The 23,940-nt window shown below is 42.5% G+C and overlaps 1 protein-coding gene across 5 annotated transcripts in view; it reads left to right on the forward strand.

Annotated features, from left to right (window-relative positions):
• The window catches only part of MTUS2 (microtubule associated scaffold protein 2), a 688,859-nt gene that overhangs the window by 608,410 nt on the left and 56,509 nt on the right, over nt 1–23,940 (forward strand). For 4 of the 5 annotated variants that reach the window (XM_024257582.3, XM_054528634.2, XM_054528635.2 and 1 more), the window contains exon 9: nt 16,034–16,100. In XM_024257582.3, coding sequence (XP_024113350.2) covers nt 16,034–16,100 — 67 coding nt within the window. 5 annotated transcript variants of the gene reach the window in all.

Below are 23,940 nucleotides of genomic sequence, written 5' to 3' on the forward strand. Positions count from 1 at the left end.
GGCTACAATGCAGTGACACAATCTCGGCTCACTGCAACCTCTGCCTCCCGGGTTCAAGGGATTCTCCTGCCTCAGCCTCCTGAATAGCTGGGATTACAGGTGCCTGCCACTATGCCCGGCTAATTTTTTTTTTTTAATGGAGATGGGGTTTCACCATATTGGCTAGGCTGGTCTCAAACTCCTGACCTCAAAGTGATCTGCCCACCTCAGCCTCCATAAGTGCTGGGATCATAAGTGTGAGCCACCATGCCCAGCCAACAATAATTCATTGTATATTTCCAAATAGCTAGAAGATAAGATTTAGAATGTTCCCAACACAAAGAAATGATAAATATTTGCAGTGATGGATATCCTAATTACCCTGATTTGATTATTACATATTGTATGCATGTATCAAAATATAACATGTACCCCATAAATATATAAATATGTATTAATTTAAAAATGTATATCAAAGAAGTCACCCCAGTTGAAGAAAAATTCTTTTTTTATATAAAAATTCCATCTAATAAATGCAAAAAGACAAAAATAATCAAAACATTACGTTGCAGTCCCCAGTGAAATAATTGATTCAGGTAATAATTATTAACAAATGAAGCCATTATATGAAAGGTTGATGGGGAACTTTACAGTGGAGATGAGGCTATCACATCCTGATCCACTCTGGCTCACTAAAATTGGAACACCTAGAAACGGTGTGCTTCCCAACAGAATGAAACATGAAACACACAGCATCACCTCTGAGATGTTATCCCCAAAATTGAACTTGAATCTAACCCAGATTTGAGAGCTAAATTTCACTTAAAGGGATGCAGTAACAGGTGAAGTGACATTACAAAGAAACAAAGAGGCAAATCCAGCATGTAGCACATTCTACAGGGCGGCTGACCCAGTTTCTGAACAAGTCAATGGCATGGCAGCAAAAGGAGAGGAGGGGTGGGGATTGCTGTTCGTAGGAGACCCAAGATACTTAAAACCTGATGTAATACATGGACCTAGTTTGGATCCTGATTCAAACAAACCAGAAAAGAAGTTTTTTTTTTTAGAAACCAGCAAAAATTTTTATGAGCTAGGTATTGGATATGAAGGAATTATTGTCACTTTTATTGTTTTAACGGCATTGTGGTTAGGTAAGAAAATGTTCATAATTTTTAGCAATGCATACTAAAGCATGTAGGGTTTTGCTTAGAAATACTTTAACATAGAAATATTTTAACAGACCAGGTGCAGTGGCTCACACCTGTAATCCCAGCACTTTGGGAGGCCAAGGCGGGCAGATACTTGAGGTCAGGAGTTTGAGACCAGCCTGGCCAACATGGTGAAACCCCATCTCTACTAAAATACAAAAATTACTTGGGCATGATGGCACGCACCTGTAATCCCAGCTACTTGGGGGGCTGAGACAGGAGAATTGCTTAAACCTGGGAGGCGGGGTTTGCATTAAGCTGAGATCGCACCACTGCACTCCAGCCTGGGTGACAGAGTGAGACTCTGTCTCAACAAACAAACAAACAAACATACAAAAAAAAGAAAAAATACTTTAACAAAGAAAAAAGAAAGACAAGGGACAAGAGATAATAAGGTAACAGTCTTGGTAATTGCTGAATTGGGGTGATGGGTATATGAAGAAAAAGTAAAAAAATAAAAGTAAAAAAGGATAGATGAAACAAGTGTGCTAACACCTTGATGATGGTTGAACCTGGAAATAGGGATATGAAGACCTTTGGTATTTAGCTCTATTTTTCAGTATGTTTGAAATTTTTATAACATGTAAAGAAAACAAAGCACAATTCTAGAACATGAATACATTTCTCAAAATCTGGGTCATGTGCACTGAGATCATAGTACGTGTGCGATTTCACCAATGTAGGAAGGATTGGACTACAGAAGTGCCGTGCCCTTCAGTGCCCTCTATGCCCAAGAAGAGAAGCTGAAAATCGCCTCTCTTTGTGTAGATCCTCCAGTCTCACGCTAATCTCCTATGAGCAACTGGTTAGCAAGGGCTCTCCTACATCTCCTAAGAATAAGAAATAATTTTCTAGTATAGAGCACTCTAAACTCTAATTTAGAATAAAACTGTTTCCTAAGGGGAACTATCTGCAGGAAGACGACTGAGCTGGAAGAAAGCATTCTTTAAATCAATGTAGGGAGCTTAGTTAGCTTTGCCGGCCTTCCCACCACACCTGGCTCTGTCCACAATAGGGCTTTGCTCTATCTTGATTTAATCCATACCTGCAGCTCAGGAGCTGTTTGCCTCCAGGTAAATGCAAGCTACCACTTCTCTTTTAGAAAAACTGTGATAAAATATAACAAAAGATTCGCCATCTTAACTATTTTTGAGTGTACAGTTTATTGTTAAGTACACATGATCCTCAACTTACAACAGGGTTATGACAATGCACTTTCAACTTAATGGTATTTTCAATTTACGAATGATTTAGCCTGCTTTAGCCCCATTGTAAGTCAAGGAGTATTCTGAATGTGTTACGCCATCGTAAAGTGGAACGGTCATAAATGGAACCATCATAAGTGGGGAACAGTCTGTATATTTGCATTGTAGTGTGAATCCAGAACTCTTCATCTTCTAAGAGTAAAACTCTGTATTCATTCAACAATTCCCTACTTCTCCCTGCCCCCAGCCCCTGGCAACCACCATTCCACTTTCTGTCTCTGTGAATTCGGCCACTCTAGGTACTTCATATAAGTGGAATCGTACAGTATTTGTCCTTTTGTGACTGGCTTATTTCACTTAACATGATATCCTCAAGTTTCATTCATCCTAAGACGAATTTAGATGAGTTAGGCATGTTTTGTAGCACCTGTCAGAATTTCCTTCGTTTTTAAGGCTGACTAATGTTCCACTGCATGCATATAACACATTTTGTTTATCCATTCCTCTGTTGGTGGACGTTCTGGTTGCTTCCACCTTTTGGCTATTGTGAATAATGCTGCTATGAGCGTCGGGGTATACTAAGCCACCACTTTTTGCAACGCAGTTTTTCTCACAGATTTCAAAAGCCCTAGGAACAGCTTTCAGCCCAGGTTCGAGCTCAAGGTACTGTGAGCTTCTTTCCCTCTGAGAAGTCTGCCCAAGCTCACTGCCAAGGAGCATTAGCCCAAGTGAGCAGGAGGGAGCTCTGGACCTCACAACATCACAGAGCCCAGATGGGGGTCCCTGCCTTTTCTCTGGCACACTTTGTTTTAAAACAGTAAAAATAAAACATGCTCATGAGAGGGTAAAAAGTGGACGGACATTCACTCCCTCCTGTTTTCCATTCCTCAAGGGTCGGCTGCTATTCCATGAATGTGTGACTCTTTCTAAAGCTTTATTCTAAACATATGCAAATGTGTATGTTTGCTTTGTTTTTTATAAAAGTTTGCTTTCTCAGTCAGCAATGTATATCATCTTTCCATATAATAGAAAGGCATTGAAAATCTAAAATATTTCCCATTTTTATGCTGTTACCAACGATGCTGAATTGAAGATCCTTATGCATACACGCTTGTATATTTATGTGAATATTATTATAGCATAGATGTGCAAATCTTTGGTCAAGGTGTGCGTACATTTAATATTTTGATAGGTACAGCCAAGTCGCCTTCCTGAAGGATTATGCTAATTTACCTGTTAGCTTTAAACAAAGGTTTCCATTTATTCTTTCAAGTTTAAGGGAAACAATCCAGTCTGTTCCTATTTGATCGCTAAATACTTGCCTTTCTCTGAGCCTATACTACTTAATTAAAATCTGCTTGGAAAATCTCAGTTAAGTTAGTAAAATCATCTAGTTTTAACAACTATTGTCTGTTTACAGCCTTAGGCAATTTAGTGGGCAAAACTGTAATTGTATATTTCTAAACATGAGAAATTTCAAGATTTCTCCGCTGAGGGGTATCAGGGCATATAAAATCAATCATGTAAATATTTGCTTCTTTTACTTTCAGGATTACACAAATATATTTTTAAATACCAAGTCTTTTTTGAGAAAACAAAAACAAACTTTTGCTCCCTGATTCTTTCCTTTTCTGATTTTTAACTGTGTGAAAAACTAGAAAGATGACAAGTCTTTCAAGGCTTTTATGCCAGTTTGCCTAGGAGAGATACCTGCCCCAAGCCCCAATTTTAATTACTCAAGCCAGTTGAATGGTGTGTGTATGTCAGCCTAGGCAAGGGACTTCACAGTTATATTTTAAATATGAAGATTTCATCAAATAAGGCAAAAAAATTGTTCATGGCGTGCGAATTAGAAAATGAGAAATTGGCGGTTCCCATTAGCAACAAATATTCTGAGAAGAGTTTCATGGGAGGAGAGGCCATATACATCACATTTATAAATATTTTTACTTCCCAGAAAAATAGGAGCTAGGATTGCAGCAGAGCCAAGCCCTGGCAGCCCTTTCGGGCGTCCCCAGGCAGTGCCCTGAAGCCCAGGCTCGCCTTTTGTGCTTCCTGCGTCCGCTCCAGGCGTGTCTGCGCGGTGCGGAGGCGCATCCCCGCCAGGGGAGGGCTGGGAGCGGCCGGGCACCCAGCGGAGAGCAGGCTGTCCTTTTAGGGAGCCGGCATTGGTAAATGCTCTGTGGTTATGCGACTATTGATTTGCCTCACCCCGAGGATTCCAGTGGCAAAGTGACCCTCCCTCCTGCCTGTCCCCTCCCTTCCCGGCTCCCGCCCGCCCTACCTCCCGCAGCAGCAAGATCTGATCGCTGCTGCCCTGCTCTCCTCCTCCTCTCATTCCTCTGCCTCCTGGATTCCTGAAGTTTAGGAGAAATAAGGTAGCCGAGGGACCACATGGAAGTTGTGACAGCTCCCAGCGGCGCGCCCCTTTCTTGTGTGCCAGTACCTCGGCTTAGGAGTTGCCCGCTGACACCTTGAATGAAGGAGGTCCCCTTGCCAGCCAGCTGCCGGGATGGGTCATTGCTGCTGCAAGCCTTATAACTGCCTTCAGTGCCTGGACAAGACGGTACTTTGCCTTCCCTCTCTCTTCTTCCCCCTCCTCCTTTGCAAGGGCAGAGAGAAAGCCGTGAGCCAGCCACCTCTGTGCCTGTCCCCCTAGCATGCGTGTGCGCTTTGTTGGTGAACAGGAGGCTCCCTTTACTCGTTCCAATGTGCTGAATTGTGAGTGGTGTTCACAGAAACATTTGGTCTCACATACTCTGCAGTGCCTTACATAATTCCGTATTCCTGCAGTCTCAAATGTAACTCTTGCATTTTCCTGAAATAGTAGGATTCTGCTCCAACATCTTGAAATCAAAACTGCCAAGAGATCTTTGGAATATTCTTAATGCATTTTAATGTACCTGTGAAACCTAAGACGTTCCACTGGGGAATTTAGATTACTTAGGCATGTTTTTCTTCGCCAAGTGCTAACTTTGAAAGTTTACCACTCTTTTTTCAAAACAGCACTCATTCTTGTAATTTACATTCTTCACATCAGAGAAGAAAGCACACAGTATAGTTGTTCTCTCTGTACTTCTTTGCATCACAGAGAGATGAATAAACATAGAGGTGAAAACTTAAAAAGCCAGAGAGTCTGAGGGTGTGTTCAAGTCTTCACAGGAGAAAAATTCATAGCCAGGGAACTGAAAATAGAGTATGCATGAGAATTATATAGCAATTCCAACACAAAGCCTTTCTTTGCTTTTGACATTTGCCTACTCTTGTGAGCTAGCAGAGGGATTAGGATATGCTTTTAATTTCATTACTAGAAATCCGTTGGCAAGAACTCCTGTCTCTGTGAGATATTTTATTGTCATGCATATTTGGATTTCTCCAAGATGCATGAAATGGGATTTCACAATTGAATTGTTGAAATTGCCTTCTTCCTACCCATGTGGGCATCAGCTATCTAGATAGCTTGAGGTATGTGACCAGGAGAAGGAAAATATATGGCTTAATATACATGCTCATCAAAAAGCGGTCACTTGGGAGCATCTTAGTTACCAGTCTGCTTATGAACTTTGAGCTAAAGTAGGGTTACTTATAACCACCTAGGAAAATTAAACTGATACCTTAAAAGTCACTTACTAGTTTTGCTCCAATAGAAATAACTACTTCAGTGGATTTGGCTTTGCTGCCATGAGTATGAACTAAAATATTTATATACACATTTATGTGTTTTTATCAAAAAGACATATAAAGCATTTGCGCTCAATTGTCTGCACATCTAACACTGAAGTGATTAAGCCTTTTGTGAAGTGGTCACAAAAGAGTACTGAAGACTTACAACATAGTTATAATAAAAGGGAAAGATTTGCTACATGTAAAACAGTATTATAAATTTCATATTTCTAAATCCTAATGCAAAAGTTTTAGAAATAGAGGCTGTAATATGGAGGACTTTGGGTTTGAGAAAGTATGTTTCAAAGGGAATCTGTTTCCCTATTTTGTTTTAAGTTGTTTCCCTATTTTGTTTTAAATCAAATTCTTGAAAATGATTATCCCTATGTCATTCTTGAATTCAGAGATTTTGGAAGATAATTTAATGTTACTTCATCTCTTTAGCAGTATGATGTTTAAGTAACTTTCCCGTGTTTTAGCTTTGAAACTTCCAGTTCTATACAAATTATTTGTTACTGATGAAAACTTTAAAACTTACATTGCTTTTACCAGCTTTTTCATTATGTTCACACCTACATTTCTTGTCTTTTCTTTGCTATATTTCAGAATAGTATTCCCATTTGAAGTTTTATACATATATTTTCAGAGGTGCTCTTTTAATGAATTGAGGACTTTCTTTTTAAATTAAAAAACACATTGTTTTATGTAGTTGCCTACTTTGCAGAATAACTTCACAGGCAGTATGCCAAAATCATTTATTTAATTGATAGTTACCTATTGGGCCAGGTATTGTAGTAGGAGCATGACAGGATTCCATTCCAACTTCAAACTCTAGAAATCAGAATTCCCAAATCCCACAACAAAGTTCTTCAATCTGTTAACTCTAACAACCCTAATAATGTTGATACACAGTTTAAAAGAGGCCTGGTCAAATTGTTGATAGAGTTGTTTCTGATTGCCTTAACCTAGCTTAATAAACCTTAAAACAATGAACATTTCCTCAGAACTTCATATAGATCAAAATAGCAAACTTCATTTTGAGAAATCAAAACAATTTAACAATTTGATCATAGTGCAGCTAAAGCTGTTCTAAAAACGTGATAGGACAATTAAAGATACTTTTAAAGTGATCAGTTTCAGAGATTTGACTAAAAACTGTGAATATCGACTAAAAATTACAAATATGAGGATGCTTATTTAGCATTAATTTATTAGGGGAAACTGGAATCTTGCCTAGAGTATATAATGAAAAAAATTAAGTGAACAAATCGTTTAAAAGCTGTTTGTGCTTATGTATTTCCAACTTATAAAGACCTATCCATTGGAAATATTTATTACTGGTTTACTCTGTGCCTAGTTACTATTGGGACCATCAAATAATTCTTAAAAGGCATGACCGGCCCTTATGTTGTTTACCGATAATTGGTTTGGTTTTGTTTCTACCTTTTCCCGAGAACTTACAAGTGGGTAGGCAACAATAACACACACAGAACAATTAAACATTAGCACAAGACTGGAGTATAATTAAGTGAAAGTTATGTAGTACTGACCATACCTGTTTCTGGAATTTAGTGAAAGGAGAAGTCAGGCTAGAACCATAGGCAAGGTTTCTTGGCAAAAGTGGAACATGAATTACACTTTGAAGAATGGGTGGCATTTTATTAAACTAAAGAGAAGGAATGTATTCCAAGCAAGGGGCACGTAAGGAAAGGTCTTTTAGCCTCATTTTATGAAACATGAGAGGGGCAACCTCATGGTAAACACAGTGGGAGATATGGTGCATAGGGAGTGTGGGGAAATTTCCAGCATGAAAGCCAGACCTAGGTTTTTTGTTGGTTGATTTGTTTTTTGTTTTGTTTTGTTTGAGACAGGGTCTCCCTCTGTCACCCAGTCTGGAGTGCAGTGGTGTGATCATGGCTCACTATAAACTTGAATTCCCAGATTGAAACAATCTTCCCACCTCAGCTTCCCAAGTAGCTGGGACCACAGGTGTGCACCACCACGCTCAGCTATTTTTTTTTTTTTTTTTTTTTTTTGGCAGAGCTGGGGTCTCACTATATTGCCCAAGTTTGTCTCAAACTTTTCGGCTCAAGTGATCCACCCACCTCGGCCACCCAAAATGTTGGGATAATAGGTGTGAGCCACCATGCCTGGCCAAAGACCCAGGTTTTTAAACCTGAGCTAAATAAAAAGTAGGGATCTATCTTGGGCTTTTGAGCAGAGATGCAGTCTGTAGAAAGACTCGTCTACAGGTATTTGAAAGGAATGATATGACCCAGATGGATCCCAAAGGGCCCATTCACCTACAGACTCAGCCTGGTCCAGGATGAAGCCAGGAGCTCTACATGCACAGAAACTCCTTCTCCATAACCTTCCTGAGCTGATGATTGTTAGAATTGTTGAGTTATTAAGAGGAATAAACCAGATGTATAAACTAGAATATGAGCTTCCTTTTTAACAATATGAAATATAACTGACAAGCAAGCGATAACAAGCCTGATAAACATGTTATTTCTTTTTAGAGTCAAAAGTCTAGCTCATAAGAAGCCTTGATGCAAATGGAATCTGAGCTAGCGAGTTGCTCTATAAGAATCCAGTGGCCTCAAAGCCTACTGGGTTCATCTCCCATATCCCCGCTCCCCTGAAATGTTCCTGGCCCTGGTGACTGCCTTTCCTAAGCTCCCTTCACTGTCCAACTCCTCTTGTAATGGACCTGTTATTCCTCACACCATGTTATAGATTCAGTCCAACAGCAACACTTGCTGGTTTAGGTATGGTCCTGTCCCTTTAGGGGTTAGTTTGCATATCTCTACCCTAGCGTTGATTCTAATCTCAGAGGCTAGTCTTATTTACCTTGTCTCTAAATTCTTGGCAGGGGTGGGAGTTGGGAGAGGCACCTTACTGTTCCTCCCAGGTATGTGTATGTGCTCTGACAGTAATAAATTTGGGAGGATTATTAGAGGAAGATAGAATCCAGAAAGGTCAAGAAACTTCTTAAGCGATACACAAATGGATTAAAATGCAGACAACTGGCTAATTCTCCTTTCTCCTGCACTTACTCTGAGACCAGAATTTCCCAGCATGACTTCTTTGGATCAGCATTTCTTCTCCTTGTCCCCATTAATCTCTGTCCTTTGCCATTGTTCATTAGTAATCCAGGTATGGTGTGATATTCCCTTATTAACTACAGCCTCTTGGGAAAGCTAGATGTCTTTTTACCCAGTGACTCTTCCCCACATGCACAAAGGCAAAGGCTGAAATTATGCATTTGTAGTCATTTTGATTTCTTCTAATACACGGTATGACTTTGCTCATTTTTCATACAAGTAGACACTGAAATGTATTGAAGAGTATTAAATGGGAAGGATACTTTGTTTCTGACAAGCCTATATGAAATTTCATTTCACAGCAGAAAAGCAGATCATTATACAAAAGCACAGAGGCCCTAGTGTTAATTATATGTGAAAGAAATAATACTTATTGATTAACTCAAGGCATACTATCAGTGCTGCTTTAAAGCTATAATAACTGAAATGAAAAACAAAAGGTCAATCCACCTCCCATGGGATTTTTCCACAGAGCTGTTATATATTATGGATCTGGCCAATCTTCATAATATTAGTATTGAAAATGAGTGCGATAGCCACAAAAGGTGGTATGAAAACAACTCAGATACTTGTATTTTGTTGCTGTTACCTTGCAGCTGGTTCATTTTGAAATACAAAAGAGAGTGTTTTCCTATGAAGATGAAGTTCTACCATGTTGATTTTAAACCCTAATTTAAACTCATGGAGCCCTAGGTAAAAAGCAATAATGTTTCTGAGAAGCGTAAAAAAACCTTTAACCTTTTTGCAATTTAGTGTGCATGTGTGCCACATTTGAATTTTTTAAATTCACAATTTTAAAAGATCTGGAGGTTTCCTCAAATACCAGAATTCTATAGATCTCTGATTTAATTTCCTGTTGTGGTTTGATGGTTTAGCTTGGGAAAAAATGGCCCAGCTCACAGGGTTGGATTTTCCTGATCCGCACGGATTTCAGAGCAGGCTAAAAATATAGGAAAGATTAGTTGGGAGTCTTTCGGCTTACGTATATATTTTTAAATTTACATATATATGTATTTTCTTTTTTAAAAAAAATTAGGTGGGGAAGAAGGAGCTGATGAAAATGCTCAAATCTGCAGTGAGTTTGATGAAATTGTCCTCAGTACCCCATGTAGCCAACCAAGAATTCCTGCAGGAAATTTCATAGACCAGAGGCAGAAAGTTAGAGGGAAAAGGGGCCCATCTGATGGGCTGAGAGAGGTTCCCAAAAAATCCCAGATGCTGTTTTGCCTGGGGTGCTCTCTGCATATGCTGCTGCTCTCAGTTTAAATCTCCAAGACAGCCTTGCCCTGCTGGGTTAGATCACAGTGTTCTGTAATTGTTCACCCATTTACTGACTCTCTGGAAGTCAAGCTTCTTGAGAGCAGAAATGTCTGCCAGGCACATAGTAGGCACTCAGTGAGTATATGTTATTTGGTATACATTTCCTATTTCTGGATGAATTGGGGTGAAAGCACCTCAGATTTACCCAGCGTTCAGTTTTAGTAGTAAATAGCTGTTCTGTTGGTTTCTAATTTGAGGAGTGGCACAGGTGGCTGATGCCCAAGCATAGAATCACACGGATGATGCTAACAAGGACAGGCGTTTTCACTTCCCATTACCACCAGCTTCACGGGGTAGCATCAACCATCAGAAGAGATAACGCCCATTGACCACACATGTTAAAATAACAGAGTATGGCAGGCTTGCCTGGGCTTTGGCCACACATCTGATTGCTTGAGGTTAATGGGATGATTAGTGGGTTGTCTGCTTTGCAAGGCTGCTCTAGCAAGGAAAAGTGAAAGGCAGTATCTCCCCGAGTTTGTGAAAGGTCTTAGATTGGGAGCCATGTCTAAAAAGAAGTGCAGGCTTCATGGTAGCAGACTTGCAGGGGTATATTTAGGGCAAGACGTACAGGGAGTGAGTTGGATGTTTCATGAGAGTAGCTTGTCTCGCATTCCATCTGTGAATAAGGGATAGACCACGCCAGAATGAATGGAGAACTCAGCGTGCAAAGGAGAGCGGTACATGAACAAATGAAAGAGGTAGCTAAAAAGACACAGCTGCTGTTTTGGGGCTTAGATAAATGTTCTTAAAGTTTCAATTTCCAGTTAAGCCTGTCATAGAATAAACAGAATTTTAGAGGAATGGCCTTGTTAGGCTTTGCAATTTCTGGACTATATCACCAGGACAGTTTGGATGATTAACACTGAGTTCTATTTTTAGCCCTCTTGAGTGAAAACAGGAGCTCATGTACTTGGCACTCATTAGGAATTTTCCACTCATCCCCCATTTAGAGAGGCACTGATCTAACCCTGGGCCCTTAGAGGAGGCCTTGATCATATTTCAGTCAACCCACAGTGTCATCACCCAGACCAGGCATAGTTTGGGGAATGGAGGGGAGTAGTGACTTGAGATCCTTTCCAAGGGAGTCCTGGGTGTTCAACAGAACCTAAGGGCCTTACAAGATCACACTGCATTCTGTTGAACCATGATGGATGGAGGAATAACTTTTTGAGGCAAAGAGCAGTAAATGGAAGATTCCTTTAAGTTCACTCTTGCCTAAGGAACAGTTTTCCTGCAGTCACAGCTATTGACTCATTTCATTGCAGGGTGGCACTACGTCATTCTGCTTTGGCTTGCAGGAAGCAAAAAGTAACTTACTTTATGCAGAGAATTCATAGAAGAGTTGATATCATTTCAAAAACAAGCACTTACGGAGGAAGGGCTGTCGCCAAACTGCGCAGGCTGGCCTCAGCGAGCCAGAGCAGAGTTGTGCCAGCATCTTCAGCAGCAACATATTCAGAGGTCATCAGACAGCATCCCTCTAGAAGCTGGTGGGGAAAACTAAACAACTACTATCTCAGAAGTTATAGCCCAAGTAAGCTATATTGAAATGGGTCCAGACGCTGGAAACAGACTAATGTACAGCTCACAAATCAACACCCAGGACACAGACAGGCAGTTCAGGCCGTGGAGTGGGATGTGAATGCAGCCAGGGCATTGTTTCATTGAGACAGAGTAGTCAGGAGCGGACCCTGCCTCTCTCCCAGTCAGACATGAAAAGCTTTGTGGTAATAAGTGCTCAGATCCAAGCCGAGGCTCAGTGCGATTTGGATCTTGTTGTTGCATCTATCTAAGCATGGCTAGGAGGGGAAATCTTGGTGTGCTTGTGTTTGATGAAGAGTGTGGACGATGGGTGGAAACTCCTGCCTTTGCCATTTCCTGGTGGGTTGTGCAGGGGCCAGCCACTTCACCATAGAGTCCCAGTTTCCTCCTCCATAAAGGGAAATAAGACCTGGGACGCTCTGGACAGTGTCTGGAGGAGTAAATGACATAAAGGGCTTACCTAACATTGTGTCTGGGCTACAGAGAGTGTTTGGTGCTGGACAGCATGAGTCACCTGTAGTAATTAGTAAATAATACTTAGCCAGAACTTGGCAGAGTTAAGTTATTTTCCTTGACATTTTAGTCATCAGGTTTGTTGCTTATCTTTGGCAGCCAACCCTTCCTTGGAAAGCCATCTAATAACTATAGTTTGGAACTGGCTGGTTTTAGAGCCTGAACTTGCAAAAGGGTTGTTGGGGTCATTTTCACTGGGTCTTCGTGATCTGTTTTAATAGCCTCTGCTTCCCCAAATGGAGATGGTACAAGGTCTCTAATCTCACTTCTATTTCTTTTCCACTTCCTTGCCTCTCTCTCTCCCCATCCCCTTCCTTCCTTTCTTTTCTTGCTTTTTTTTTTTTTTTTATTCTCACTTGGTTTCCATCAATCTTACTTGTGTTTCTCCTAAAGCAACAGATGGACAGAGAAGGCCTGACCACAAAACATTAGCATTAGCTTTTCACCAAAGTGATTCAAGTCTGAAGGTCTTCATCAGCAGTCTCCCTCATAGTCAGTGCCATACTGAAGAGGCCTGTCCCTCTCATAGGGCCTTCCAGCCACTCCTTCCCTACAGGCCTGATTCTTCTGTGGCTGGGAGTGTGGACTGATTTGTTATGATGTGAGAGATCCCTAGGGCATGACTCTGTTAACGTCCAGCAGGGGCCATGACAGGGAGCTGAGGGAAATGTTGGCTTTCAGTTAGAAATTAGAGTTCATTTGTTGTTTTTGTTATGTTCTGATTGTTCACTGCCTGGCCCAGTCTAAGTCTTTGCAACTCTCATTGCTCTGAGAATGAACACTGTGTAATGCTATTTCTGGACTGATAAGCATACTATTTCAATTCTCTGGCTGTGTTTAGAGAATTATTTAGGAGTGTGTTTAGGAATTAGAGAATATGAGTATTCAGAATTATTCTTGACAGTAAAAGCAAGTTAGTTTTTCCACTAGGTTAAGATTATTTCAGGGTCAATACCAGAATTAGCGCTCTCCAAAATACCAAATTTGCTTAACCTACAGGAACACATTGATTGTCGTCTGGCCATATTATGCTGCTGTTAGAATGAGCATGTAATCCCTGTGATCTGTCTGATTAGAACATGTTCCCTGTTCTGGCTTCTCCAATCTCTGAACCACATCAAAAATTAAGCAAAATCAGGGCAGACCAGGAAGGTGCTTACAAAAACAGAGCATAAGGCCAGGCACAGTGGCTCACACCTGTAATCCCAGTACTGTGGCAGCCACAGATTGGACAGATTGCTTAAGCCCAGGAATTTGCGACCAGCCTGGGCAACATGGTGAAACCTCGTCTTTACTAAAAATACAGAAAATTAGCTGGGCATGGTGGCATGCACCTGTAGTCCCTGCTACTTGGGAGGCTGAGGTGTGAGGATACCTTGAGCCTGGGAGGTGGATGTTGCAGTGAGCCATGATTACGCCACTGCATTCCAGGCTAGGTGACAGAGCGAGATCTTATCTCAAAAAAAAAAAAAAAAAGCATAAGACTGATATGCAAATTCTAAATGCATTTAGATAATTAATATGGAAAAGCACCTATTATATATAGGATGTTATCCAGTTGCAAATGAAATAAATGGAAACAGAAATATAATAACAACTTACACTTGTATGAGCCTGCTAAGTGCTGGACACTAACTACATCACATACATTAATTTAATCCTCATGACAACCCTGCACAGTGGCTGTGGCATTAGAGTAGGAATATTGAGATATAGAGTAGGATTATGCAATAAAATACATGCTCTCAGATGTAATTGTTAACTCTGAAATTCAGGGAAAACAGGATGCTATGGGCTGGGATGGAAGGAGAGAACTTCAGAAATGAGATGGGAGGTGTCCGTTGGGTCTGTCTTAGTCTCTTTGGGATGCTGTAACTAAATATCATAAACTCGGTGGTTTATAAATAACAGAAATTTATTTCTTACAATTCTGCAGTCTGGGAAGCCCAAGATCTAGGCTCCAGCAGTTTCGGTGTCAGGTGCGGGCCACTTTCCCATAAACATTAGTACCTTCTGGCTGTATCCTCACACGGAGGAAGGGGCAAGGCAGCTCCCTGGGATCCCTCTAATTTTATTCATGAGGGCTCCATCCTCATGACCTGATCACTTCCCAGAAGCCCCACCTCCTAATATCATCAGCTTGGAGGTGAGGATTCCAACATGAATTTTAGGGGGATTTAGGGGGACACATACCTTCAGACTATAGCAGGGTCCATTTCCCTCAGGGACAGATCTATTGCTACATTTTCTTAAGGAAACCATTAGCTAATAATTTTTGACTCCCACAATGAAAATAGCTCTCAGCATCTTATGAAGTAGAGTTTTATTTTTGGCATGATGAATATTATGACACAGCTTAGCAAATGCCCTCTGGATAACCCGAGACCCTCCCACCAACCCAAAGCAGCACACTTGTTCCCCGCGTCTAAAAACAGTACACCAGAAACAATATTGTGAGAACGGTCTGGTCACATTCCACACACATCCTTCAGAGGTGCTGAAACCAAAGGCAACAGTGTCTAAGGAAGAAAGAACATTCTCAAGGCCCCGATGATATTCATGCTAGGTATTCGGTCCACATTTTACTCAAAATTCCCTCTCTGGAAATCAGTTTGCTTCGAGAGTCCATGCTACAGAATGACAGAGACTTTCTTTGAAGGCCTGTAGTTTTGGTATCTCAAACTTGAAGAGAATTTATGTAGCACATCTTTTCTGGTAATTGTGAGTAATAAAATTATAATATGCTATTTATAGTGACTCAATAACGCAGATTACAAATTCAGCACATCTTCAACTACTTCCCTACTTTATATCAGAGGATGTATTTGATTTGAAAACAACTTAGCAGTCATTTAGTTATACGGGGCATTTTTTCACTAAATGTTATTTCAAGCATGAGATTTCCTTTTCTCATCTATTGATGCTGACAGTGGAACAAAAAACTTGGAAACCTTAAATATTGTTGTTGGTCGTATTACAAAGAGAAATGTTTCATGCTAAGCCTTCTGCCCTGATCTTTATTATTGATTAAGTAGCTAATCATGTATGGACAAAAGGGTAAGTTTAAAAAACAGTTGGTAAAACAAGCATTTGGCCCTCAGAGAAATATGGCACAAACTTTTTTAATGGTCAGAAATCTCATAGTAGTGATAATAATAAACACTGTATAATAATATATGGCAATAGATTAATGGGTGGGACATAAATTTGCAAGGAATTAATGCAGGATGATATACAGGAGTGTAATCTAGACAAAAGCACAACCACGGGTATTATTAATATTATAATGCAAGCTTTGCCATTTGAATGGGATACAAATGAATGAGTCAGACTTGACTTTGTAAGTTTATACATGCTTATATAATGTGAAAATTGTCTCCTTAAGGACTAGACTTATAAATATTTGCTTAATACGATTCATTAATTAATCATGTGAAAGTGCTTATCTAGCATAAAACTAGGGGACTCTCGGTATCCGTTTTTGTTTTTTCAGAATGAAAGTGCCCTTGTGAAAGAAAAAGAGCTGTCAATCGAACTTGCAAACATCAGGGATGAAGTTGGTAAGTAGGGCATTGAAAATGAGAAGCGTAAAGAATGTATTTTCCTGATTCCTGTGAATGTGTAACAAAAGCAATTACGCCTCCTGTAATAAGCCAGTGCAAACCTGCCTAGATGAATGAAGTATCTTACCCAGCACAGTGGTGGGCTGCTGTAGCCTTAACAGGGAACCATAATTTTCACATCTCTGTTGTTATAAAGACAGCTTCCTAACAGTTCACAGTGGAACTCATCAGGCCTTGACTCTGCTATTTGCAGGCGGCAGCTCATACATCAGTCTGCGTTGATCCATCTGGGTCCCCTCCGATAAAATGAGGCGCTGTCTGCAAGATGCAGATGTTCCATGGCTTCCTGCCACTGTCTACCCTGTTGTGAAATACTCTGTGATCTAGAACAAGGTCAAAAACACAAATCTGGTTGGATTAAAAATATGAGAGTTCATGTTGAAATTTCTAATCTTTGGCTGATGAAATGGTTTGGTTCAGTCTGGATCATGGAGACCTTACAAATAAAATGATCCCCAAACCCTGGGGATGTGGCTTTCACTGTAGGTCAAGGACAGGACCAGGTATTTGCCATGTTCTCATTGCTTGATCCCATTTTCCCTCTTGACCATCTGTTATTCTCTTTCCCCAGGAATCAGTCAGCAAAGCTGAAATACACATGGTCTGTTCCCATTGCCCGCTATTCTCTTTACCAGTGAGCACTTCTCCTCCATCTAGTGTGGTCCTGGGAGCAGCCCACCATGTGCAGGTGTGGCTTCCTCCGTGAGTGAAGGGATTGGAGCAATCCCAGGTGTCCTTGGCAAGTAGCCAGCCATGCAGACAGGCGGAAGGCTGAACTTCCCCAGGGACCACAGGCCCTCAGGTGTGCAGTGGACAGAATAATGAGATCCAAGCATAGCTTTCCCCAACCCTTTGTATTCCTCTCTCCCTTTGTTAAAATGTTTTCTTTTTCTCTTCTGTGAGTTCTGTGCCTTCTTTTAACGTTAAAGTAGGTCCGCAATGGTCTCTTCTCCTCTCTAAGGACAACAGGTGCTTGTGGGAAAACAACAAATAACAGGCCCCTTCCCAGCCTTGCCGGTGTGTGATCCGGAGCAGCAGGACCCTGCTACTGCTGCAGGGACACCTACACCCGGATACCCCTTCTCCCCCGCCAGGAGAAGCCCAGGGGTTGACGCCAGATGTAGGCTTCTTCCAACAGTCAGCTAGGAAAGGCAGGGTGTGAGGAGCCCTGGAAAGCTGAGGTCCATGACAGCCATATCTGACCTGGCTGGAAGGAGGAGCGGGAGGGGTGAAAGTGGCCCCACTCCCCTCAGACTCCTGCTGGAAAAGTCTCATCCTTCCTTTTTGCCATTGTTGTTGTTTTCATGGAGATTGAGCCTAATTTCTATTTGTTGGGTATCACCCCAAGCAGCATTCACAGTGACAGCTCCAGTGATGACCTCATTGCCAAGGCCTCCATGGTTGAAGCCTCTGGGTCCCCATCTGTTTCTTCACCAGTGTGGCCACCCCTCATGATCCAGTTGCCCACATCTGGCCTCGAAGACCTGTGTTGAGAGTGGCCCCCACTTTTTCCTGAAGGGAAGCTCCTGGTACACTCACTGGTGACCCTGCCCAATGCCAGGGACTGTTTCTGTTCTTCTCTAAGGAAGGACTCACCACCCTTCACCCGTGGAGCCATGGGTCCCATGTGATTGGCTGCCCTCCTGTGCATGCACACATTGTACATGTATGCACGCACACACATACGCATGCACACATGGGAGCCGTCCTCCTCGATGACTCCCATGGTTCCTTTAAAAGGACCTTCTGCCTCCTTCCCCACTGATGGAAACTACCTTATCAAAAAATCCTCACCTGATGAACTGCAAAGACCCCCTTCTCCACTCATCGGCTTTGGGGCCTGTCCTCAGTTGGAGGTGACTCTGAGGCCTCTCCTCCTCAGCGAAGCTGCCAAAGAACAGGTTTCACCTCTGCTGACCTTCAGGTCGGTTCCCAGGGGATGTGGAAGTGGAGACAGCTGGGAGACCTTGCCTCGTCCCCTTCTGGAATCTGCCCCTCCCCACCTTGTAGAGGTAGAGACCCTTGGAGATGGCCCCTGATGACACTGTGGGGGCAGCTCAGAGGCCTAGGGTAGAGGTTCCAAAATTCTCAATTCACAGTGACCACAGTGTCTCGGTAATTTTTTTTTCACGGTATCAAGGCCAAATAAATACCTCACAGCTCTATTTAGTAAGGAGGTAAGTCTAAGCCACTTCAGTGTGTATGTTCTAACAACTTTGTGGCCATTTGAAAAACTGAACATAAATGGAAAGAAAACAATATATTTTTGTTTTATTCTTAAGGAACCACAATGACTTGCTTGTGATTGGGCCCCACACAACTTCTCAGACCTTGGCATCTGATTGGATAAGGCTATCCTTGCATCTTGTTTCACACTGATTTTCACTGCATACTTTTTATCACAGCAGCAGCCAAAACCTCAGCTTTGCAAAGATATGATATCATGAAAGGGGATGAAGTGTGAGCTAATGATGAGCTAATGTCAAAACTCTGAACCCCCCAAACCAGGAGTTCACATGGTATCCCCCAGGGAGGCAGCATTGGTGTGTTTCCCTCGGAAGTATTAATAGAAGAAACCCTGCAGTGCCCTGTGATTTGCTGCAGTGGCCCAGGGTGCCTCAGCACACAGTTTGCAAACCACAGGCTTGGGGAAACTTCCCTGTCCTCAGTGACCGAGAGACTTGAGCATGAGGAAGGTTGGGTCTTCAGAGACTCAGGAACTGAAAGATGCTTATGAGTTATAGTTCACCTAGAACAATGTGCAGTGTTACCCCCTGTAATTTATAGCTCCTGCCGCCTTTCCTCCTCTTTTAGCGAGATATGTTGGTCTTAGTTAAAGGAGTGATAGAAAAGCATTGAATTATATGAGGGCTGTCGAGTCTGTAGCCCTGAAATGCTATAAGCCAATCCCTGAGTATGCTTCTCTATGAAATAGATGAGTTTCTACGGGGTTCCAAGGCTTGGCAGTTCTGAGCATGGGTTTTAGGTTCAGGTGGGGCGAGCTGGTAGACCTCTCTGTCCCACAAGTTCCCCTTCATAAAATGGAAAGTCAATTAAAGAAGATAATGCTGATGAAGCACTCTGTAAAGGTGACTCTCATAACTATCCGGTGTGTAGCACCTTGAAACCAAAGATTAAAAGATGGAAATTTCCACTCCAGGGTGAATTTCTCCCTGGAGAGACTTCTGCACTCCCCATGGGCAAGCTTTGGCTCTGGGGGCCCTGTGTCCCCTGATGCAATTGGGTTGGGTGTTGGGTGTGCCAAGTGCAAGGCTGCTTCTCTCTGTGCTTTCCCGAAGCTTCTAAATGCAGCAGGCACTACACAAGGATTACATTGGGTTTTGGGTTGAAATCTTATTTGATTTCTGCCTAAGTGCTAAGAATAGAACCAGAATTACCTGCCAGATGAAAAAGCTACTGGAGGGAGGGCAGAAGGCCTTGGCAGCACCACTGCCTGGTTCCTTCAGCCCAGCTTTCATCCCCGGCACACACTTCAGCAGCAAGCGCCCAGTCTGCAGCTGAGATTGCATTGGTGAGAGAAGAAAGACGGAGGGGAATGTGGGGATCAACTGTCAACCGTAAAGCGCATAAGCTCTGGCTTCTTGATGTGCAATGTATTCTCTTGATGACAGAAGAGCATTGAGCATGCAAACCTGGCTTACAGGTGGCCCAGAGAGAGTAGTATGGCCAGTCCCTTCCCCTTAGCACCAGCCCTGTCCTAAGTTAAGGCTCTTGTCAGCTGAGTCTAATGGGAGCTGGAGGTGGAAGGATGTGGGGGGACATGGGAGAGATGGAATTTCTAAGGCTCTGAATTCAGACAAGGAAGAAGGGAAGAAGGTGCAGAAAGTCAGAATAGTTAGGTGTATTTATTGCACATTCCAGAACAGGGCTGCCCTGTCTCCCAAATCTAAAAATTGCTGCTTAAACTGTTTCATATCCATTAAACTGCTGCCCTAAATTCCACCAATATCTGTTAATAAATACCCATCCATTGTCCAAACTTTTGAGGTGAATAAATGCAATCAAAAGCTTTAGCATCTGGACTGAGCTCAGTGGCTTACACCTGTAATCTCAGCACTTTGGGAGGCTGAAGCAGGTGGATCACCTGAGGTCAGGAGTTGGAGACCAGCCTGGCTAACATGGTCAAACCCCATCTCTACTAAAAAAAAAAAAATACAAAAAATTAGCCAGGTGTGGTGGTGGGTGCCTGTAATCCCAGCTACTGAGGAGGCTGAGGCAGGAGAATCGCTTGAACCCGGAAGGCGGAGAAGTGACAGTGAGCCGAGATTGCACCATTGTACTCCAGCCTGGGCAACAAGAGCAAAACTCCATCTCAAAACAAACAAACAAAAAAAAAAGCTTTAGCATCTGGTCAGAATCAGCTTTGTCTGTGTTCACAGGCCTGATGCATGTTAGAATCACCTGCAGTGCTGCCCTAGGCAACAGAATCAAAATATTTGAAGGTGAGGCTTAGGCCGTTTTTTTTAAAGCCCCCTTATTAAGTACAGTGAAGTTGGAGATTCAGTGAACTACACTGAAGGAACAGGGAGTTTGGTTTGGGCCAGGGACAGGGTTGAGGCAGGGAGTACATCATTTGGGATAGGCCCAGGAGGGCAGGATCCCATCATGGGGGGCCCTGGGCAGCAAGGCAGGCCAAGGGAGAGTGGCACAGGTGGGTGGGGAAAGGTGCAGAAAAGGAAGATGCAAAAGACAAATTGTACCTGTTTGGAAATTATACAGAGGCTGGCCTGGCTCCTGAGAAATGGCAAAGGATATCCCCTTCCTTCACTCCTGCCTCCTTCCTTTGCCTTTGCCTGTCTGCCTGGGGGACTCAGTCTTTTCAAGTCAGCTACCCTCCTGGTTAGATGGACTTTGGGGAGCTAAGCGTGGAAAGTAATCCCCAGTACATTTGCAGACACTGCCCATTTATACCTTCCCATTTGTGACATCTCTGGTGGTATCACGACTGAATCTTCTAGAAGGTCTGTAGTTTGCATAGTGCCCTCTGCCAGAGACTTGACTTGTGTCCTCACACACTGGAAGATAATCTCCAGTAGTTTTTAAGTAGGAATTTCCTGGCAATTGATTTACGAATAAACCTTGAGAACATGCCTTAGTGAGTGCTGTTTTCTGATGCCCGGGGTGTGGAGGGTTTCTCCATACTGACGGCCAATTCTTCATCATCAGCTGAGTGTCCAGTGATTCCATTCAGTTCTGACACTAAGGACCCAGTGTTAGTATAGACTCCCAGGTTGAGGGCTCAGTCCCACAAGACCACCTCCACCTCAGAAACCAGTCCTAAGTCTCAGTGGCCACCCAAGGTTCTGTCCAATCTGCTGTAAACTCAGAGGTTGCCATAACTGCCTCCTTAGGTTTGATAATTCACTAGAATGATGCATAGAGCATGGTATATGGCAGGGGGCAAGGTGGGGAGTTTCCATGCCCTCTGGGTGCACCAGCTTCCCTGCACTTGGTATACTCACCAACCCCGAAGCCCGTTGAATCATGTTCAAGAGTTTATATAATTCTGGCCAGGCACAGTGGCTCATGCTTATAATCCCAGCACTTTGGAAGGCCAAGGCAGGTGGATCACTTGAGGCCAGGAGTTCAAGGCCAGCCTGGCCATGGCGAAACCCTATCTCTACTAAAAATACAAAAAAAAAAAATTAGCCAGGTATGGTGGCAAGCACCTGTAATCCCAGCTACTCGGGAGGCTGAGGCAGGAGAATTGCTTGAACCTGGGAGGCGGATATTGCAGTGAGCCGAGATTGTGCCACTGCACTCCAGCCTGGGTGACGGAGCAAGACTCTGTCTCCAAAAAAAAAAAGAGTTTATATAATTCTATCCCCAGCCTCTTCCTCTCCCTCTCTCCCTGGAAGTTAGTGGGTGGGACTGAAAGTTCCAATCCTCTAATGACTTGTTCCTTCTGGTGACCAGCCCCATCCTAAAGTCAAATAGGGACCCTACCCTAAGTCACCGTTAGCATAAACTCAAGTGTGATTGAAAGGGGATCATTATGAGTCACAAAAGGTAATCCTACCACTCGAAAAACTCCAAGCATATTAGAGACTTGTGCCAGAAACTGGGGAGAAGGACCAAATATATTTTATACCACACCCAGACCAGGTCCTACAGTCATGGAGAATGATTCACTCATTTAGCGAGGTTCTGAGCACCTTGTATGGAGCAGGCAGGGAAGTCATAGGATTTTAGGGCTGGTCCAGACCAGAGTGACAGTACCCTATCCATTTCATTTTAGAGATCAGTCTACAGACCTGTTTCAAAGATCTTGGCTAAAGCTGGGACATGTGCAAAAAGCACTAAAGGAAAGACTTCGTTCTCCTTAATCTCAGTCCATTCATGCATCTAACAGCTGTTTCTTGAGCACCTACTTTTTGCCAGACACAGGCTGGTCAGGGTCACCATGGTGGTGGAGTAGGTTATACTGTTTAAAGGGGCATCTGTCTGGGTCAGGGCTGAAATGCATCCATATTGCAGCCACCACCAAACCCTTGTGCCCTGGCATGAGGCTGCTGCCACTCAGAGGAAGGGACACTTTTTCCCCAGATTGCACAGAGGCGCTGTGTGGGCTAGACTGACCTGATGCTTAGTACCAGTGATTCTATGGTGGATAAGACTCAGCTCATGTTCTCAAAGAGCTTACAATTTAAAGGCTCTGTGAAAGAGGTGCTATCTACTTTGGACCTCATGTGCTAAGATGCAGGTAGATGCCTGTGGGTGGGGGAGGAGAGAACAATCATTGAGCACCTACTAACACCTGCTGCCCCCAGCAAATCTGCCCTGGAACAGTGGTTGCCATGACCACTTCCAGGCACTGCGCATTTTGCACACCTAAGGACAGAAAGAGTATTTCCCTATTTCTCTTTCTATATATCAGAGTCTTCATACTTGTCATTTCATAGCCGTAAAATGTTCTGCAGTGCTGACAAACTACAATAAGTTCCTTTTCTTCAAGCATTTGGATTTTTACCATTTTTTGCTGTTATGCAACAAGTATACTGTTTGCAAATTACTTTTTACCTCTTTTGTTATTTTCTTGGGAATGTATTCTCAAAAGCACTGACTGATAATTTTGGGAGGATTTTACATTTGTCCCAAATGTATCTGTAATGCAAAATGTGTTGGATATTTATTCTGTAAATCAAGATTATGGTGGATTTCATCTTAGTGTTGCTAGGGTTGCCTTATAAAGAGGAAATTAAATCTTCTCTCTCTCCCTCCCATGCACACACACATACACACAAATGAGAAAAGACACATAATATCCAAGTGTATATCAGGGTGTAGTTTAGGGCAGAGCCTTTTATGGTTCAAGAGTAGAGTCCCTATGGAGTGGCTGAATTTGCTCATATTTGTGTTACATTGTACATGTTGATTATCCACAGTTCAAAAAGCCAAAATCTGAAATGCTCCAAAATCCAAAACCTTTTGAGCACCGACCTGATGCTCAAAAGAAATGCTGATTGGATACTTTCGGATTTCAGATTTTTAAATTAGGGATGCTCAACTAGTAAGTATAATGCAAATATTCCAAAATAAAAAAAAAATCAGAAATGTGAAATGCTTTTGGTGCCAAGCATTTCAGATAAGGGATACTCAACATGTGTTTCCTTGGAGACAGGGCACTCTGGTGTCAGAAATGAAATCAAATCAAGTTAGATTTTAAAGAGTGTGTGATGCATACAAAAGAATACGTCATGAACTGGGAGACCTCAAACCAAAAAATGCCACTACGGCTCAATTTTACAGCAGTTGC

This window comes from Pongo abelii, chromosome 14 (genome assembly GCF_028885655.2).
Source record: "Pongo abelii isolate AG06213 chromosome 14, NHGRI_mPonAbe1-v2.0_pri, whole genome shotgun sequence".
Lineage (NCBI taxonomy): Eukaryota > Metazoa > Chordata > Mammalia > Primates > Hominidae > Pongo > Pongo abelii.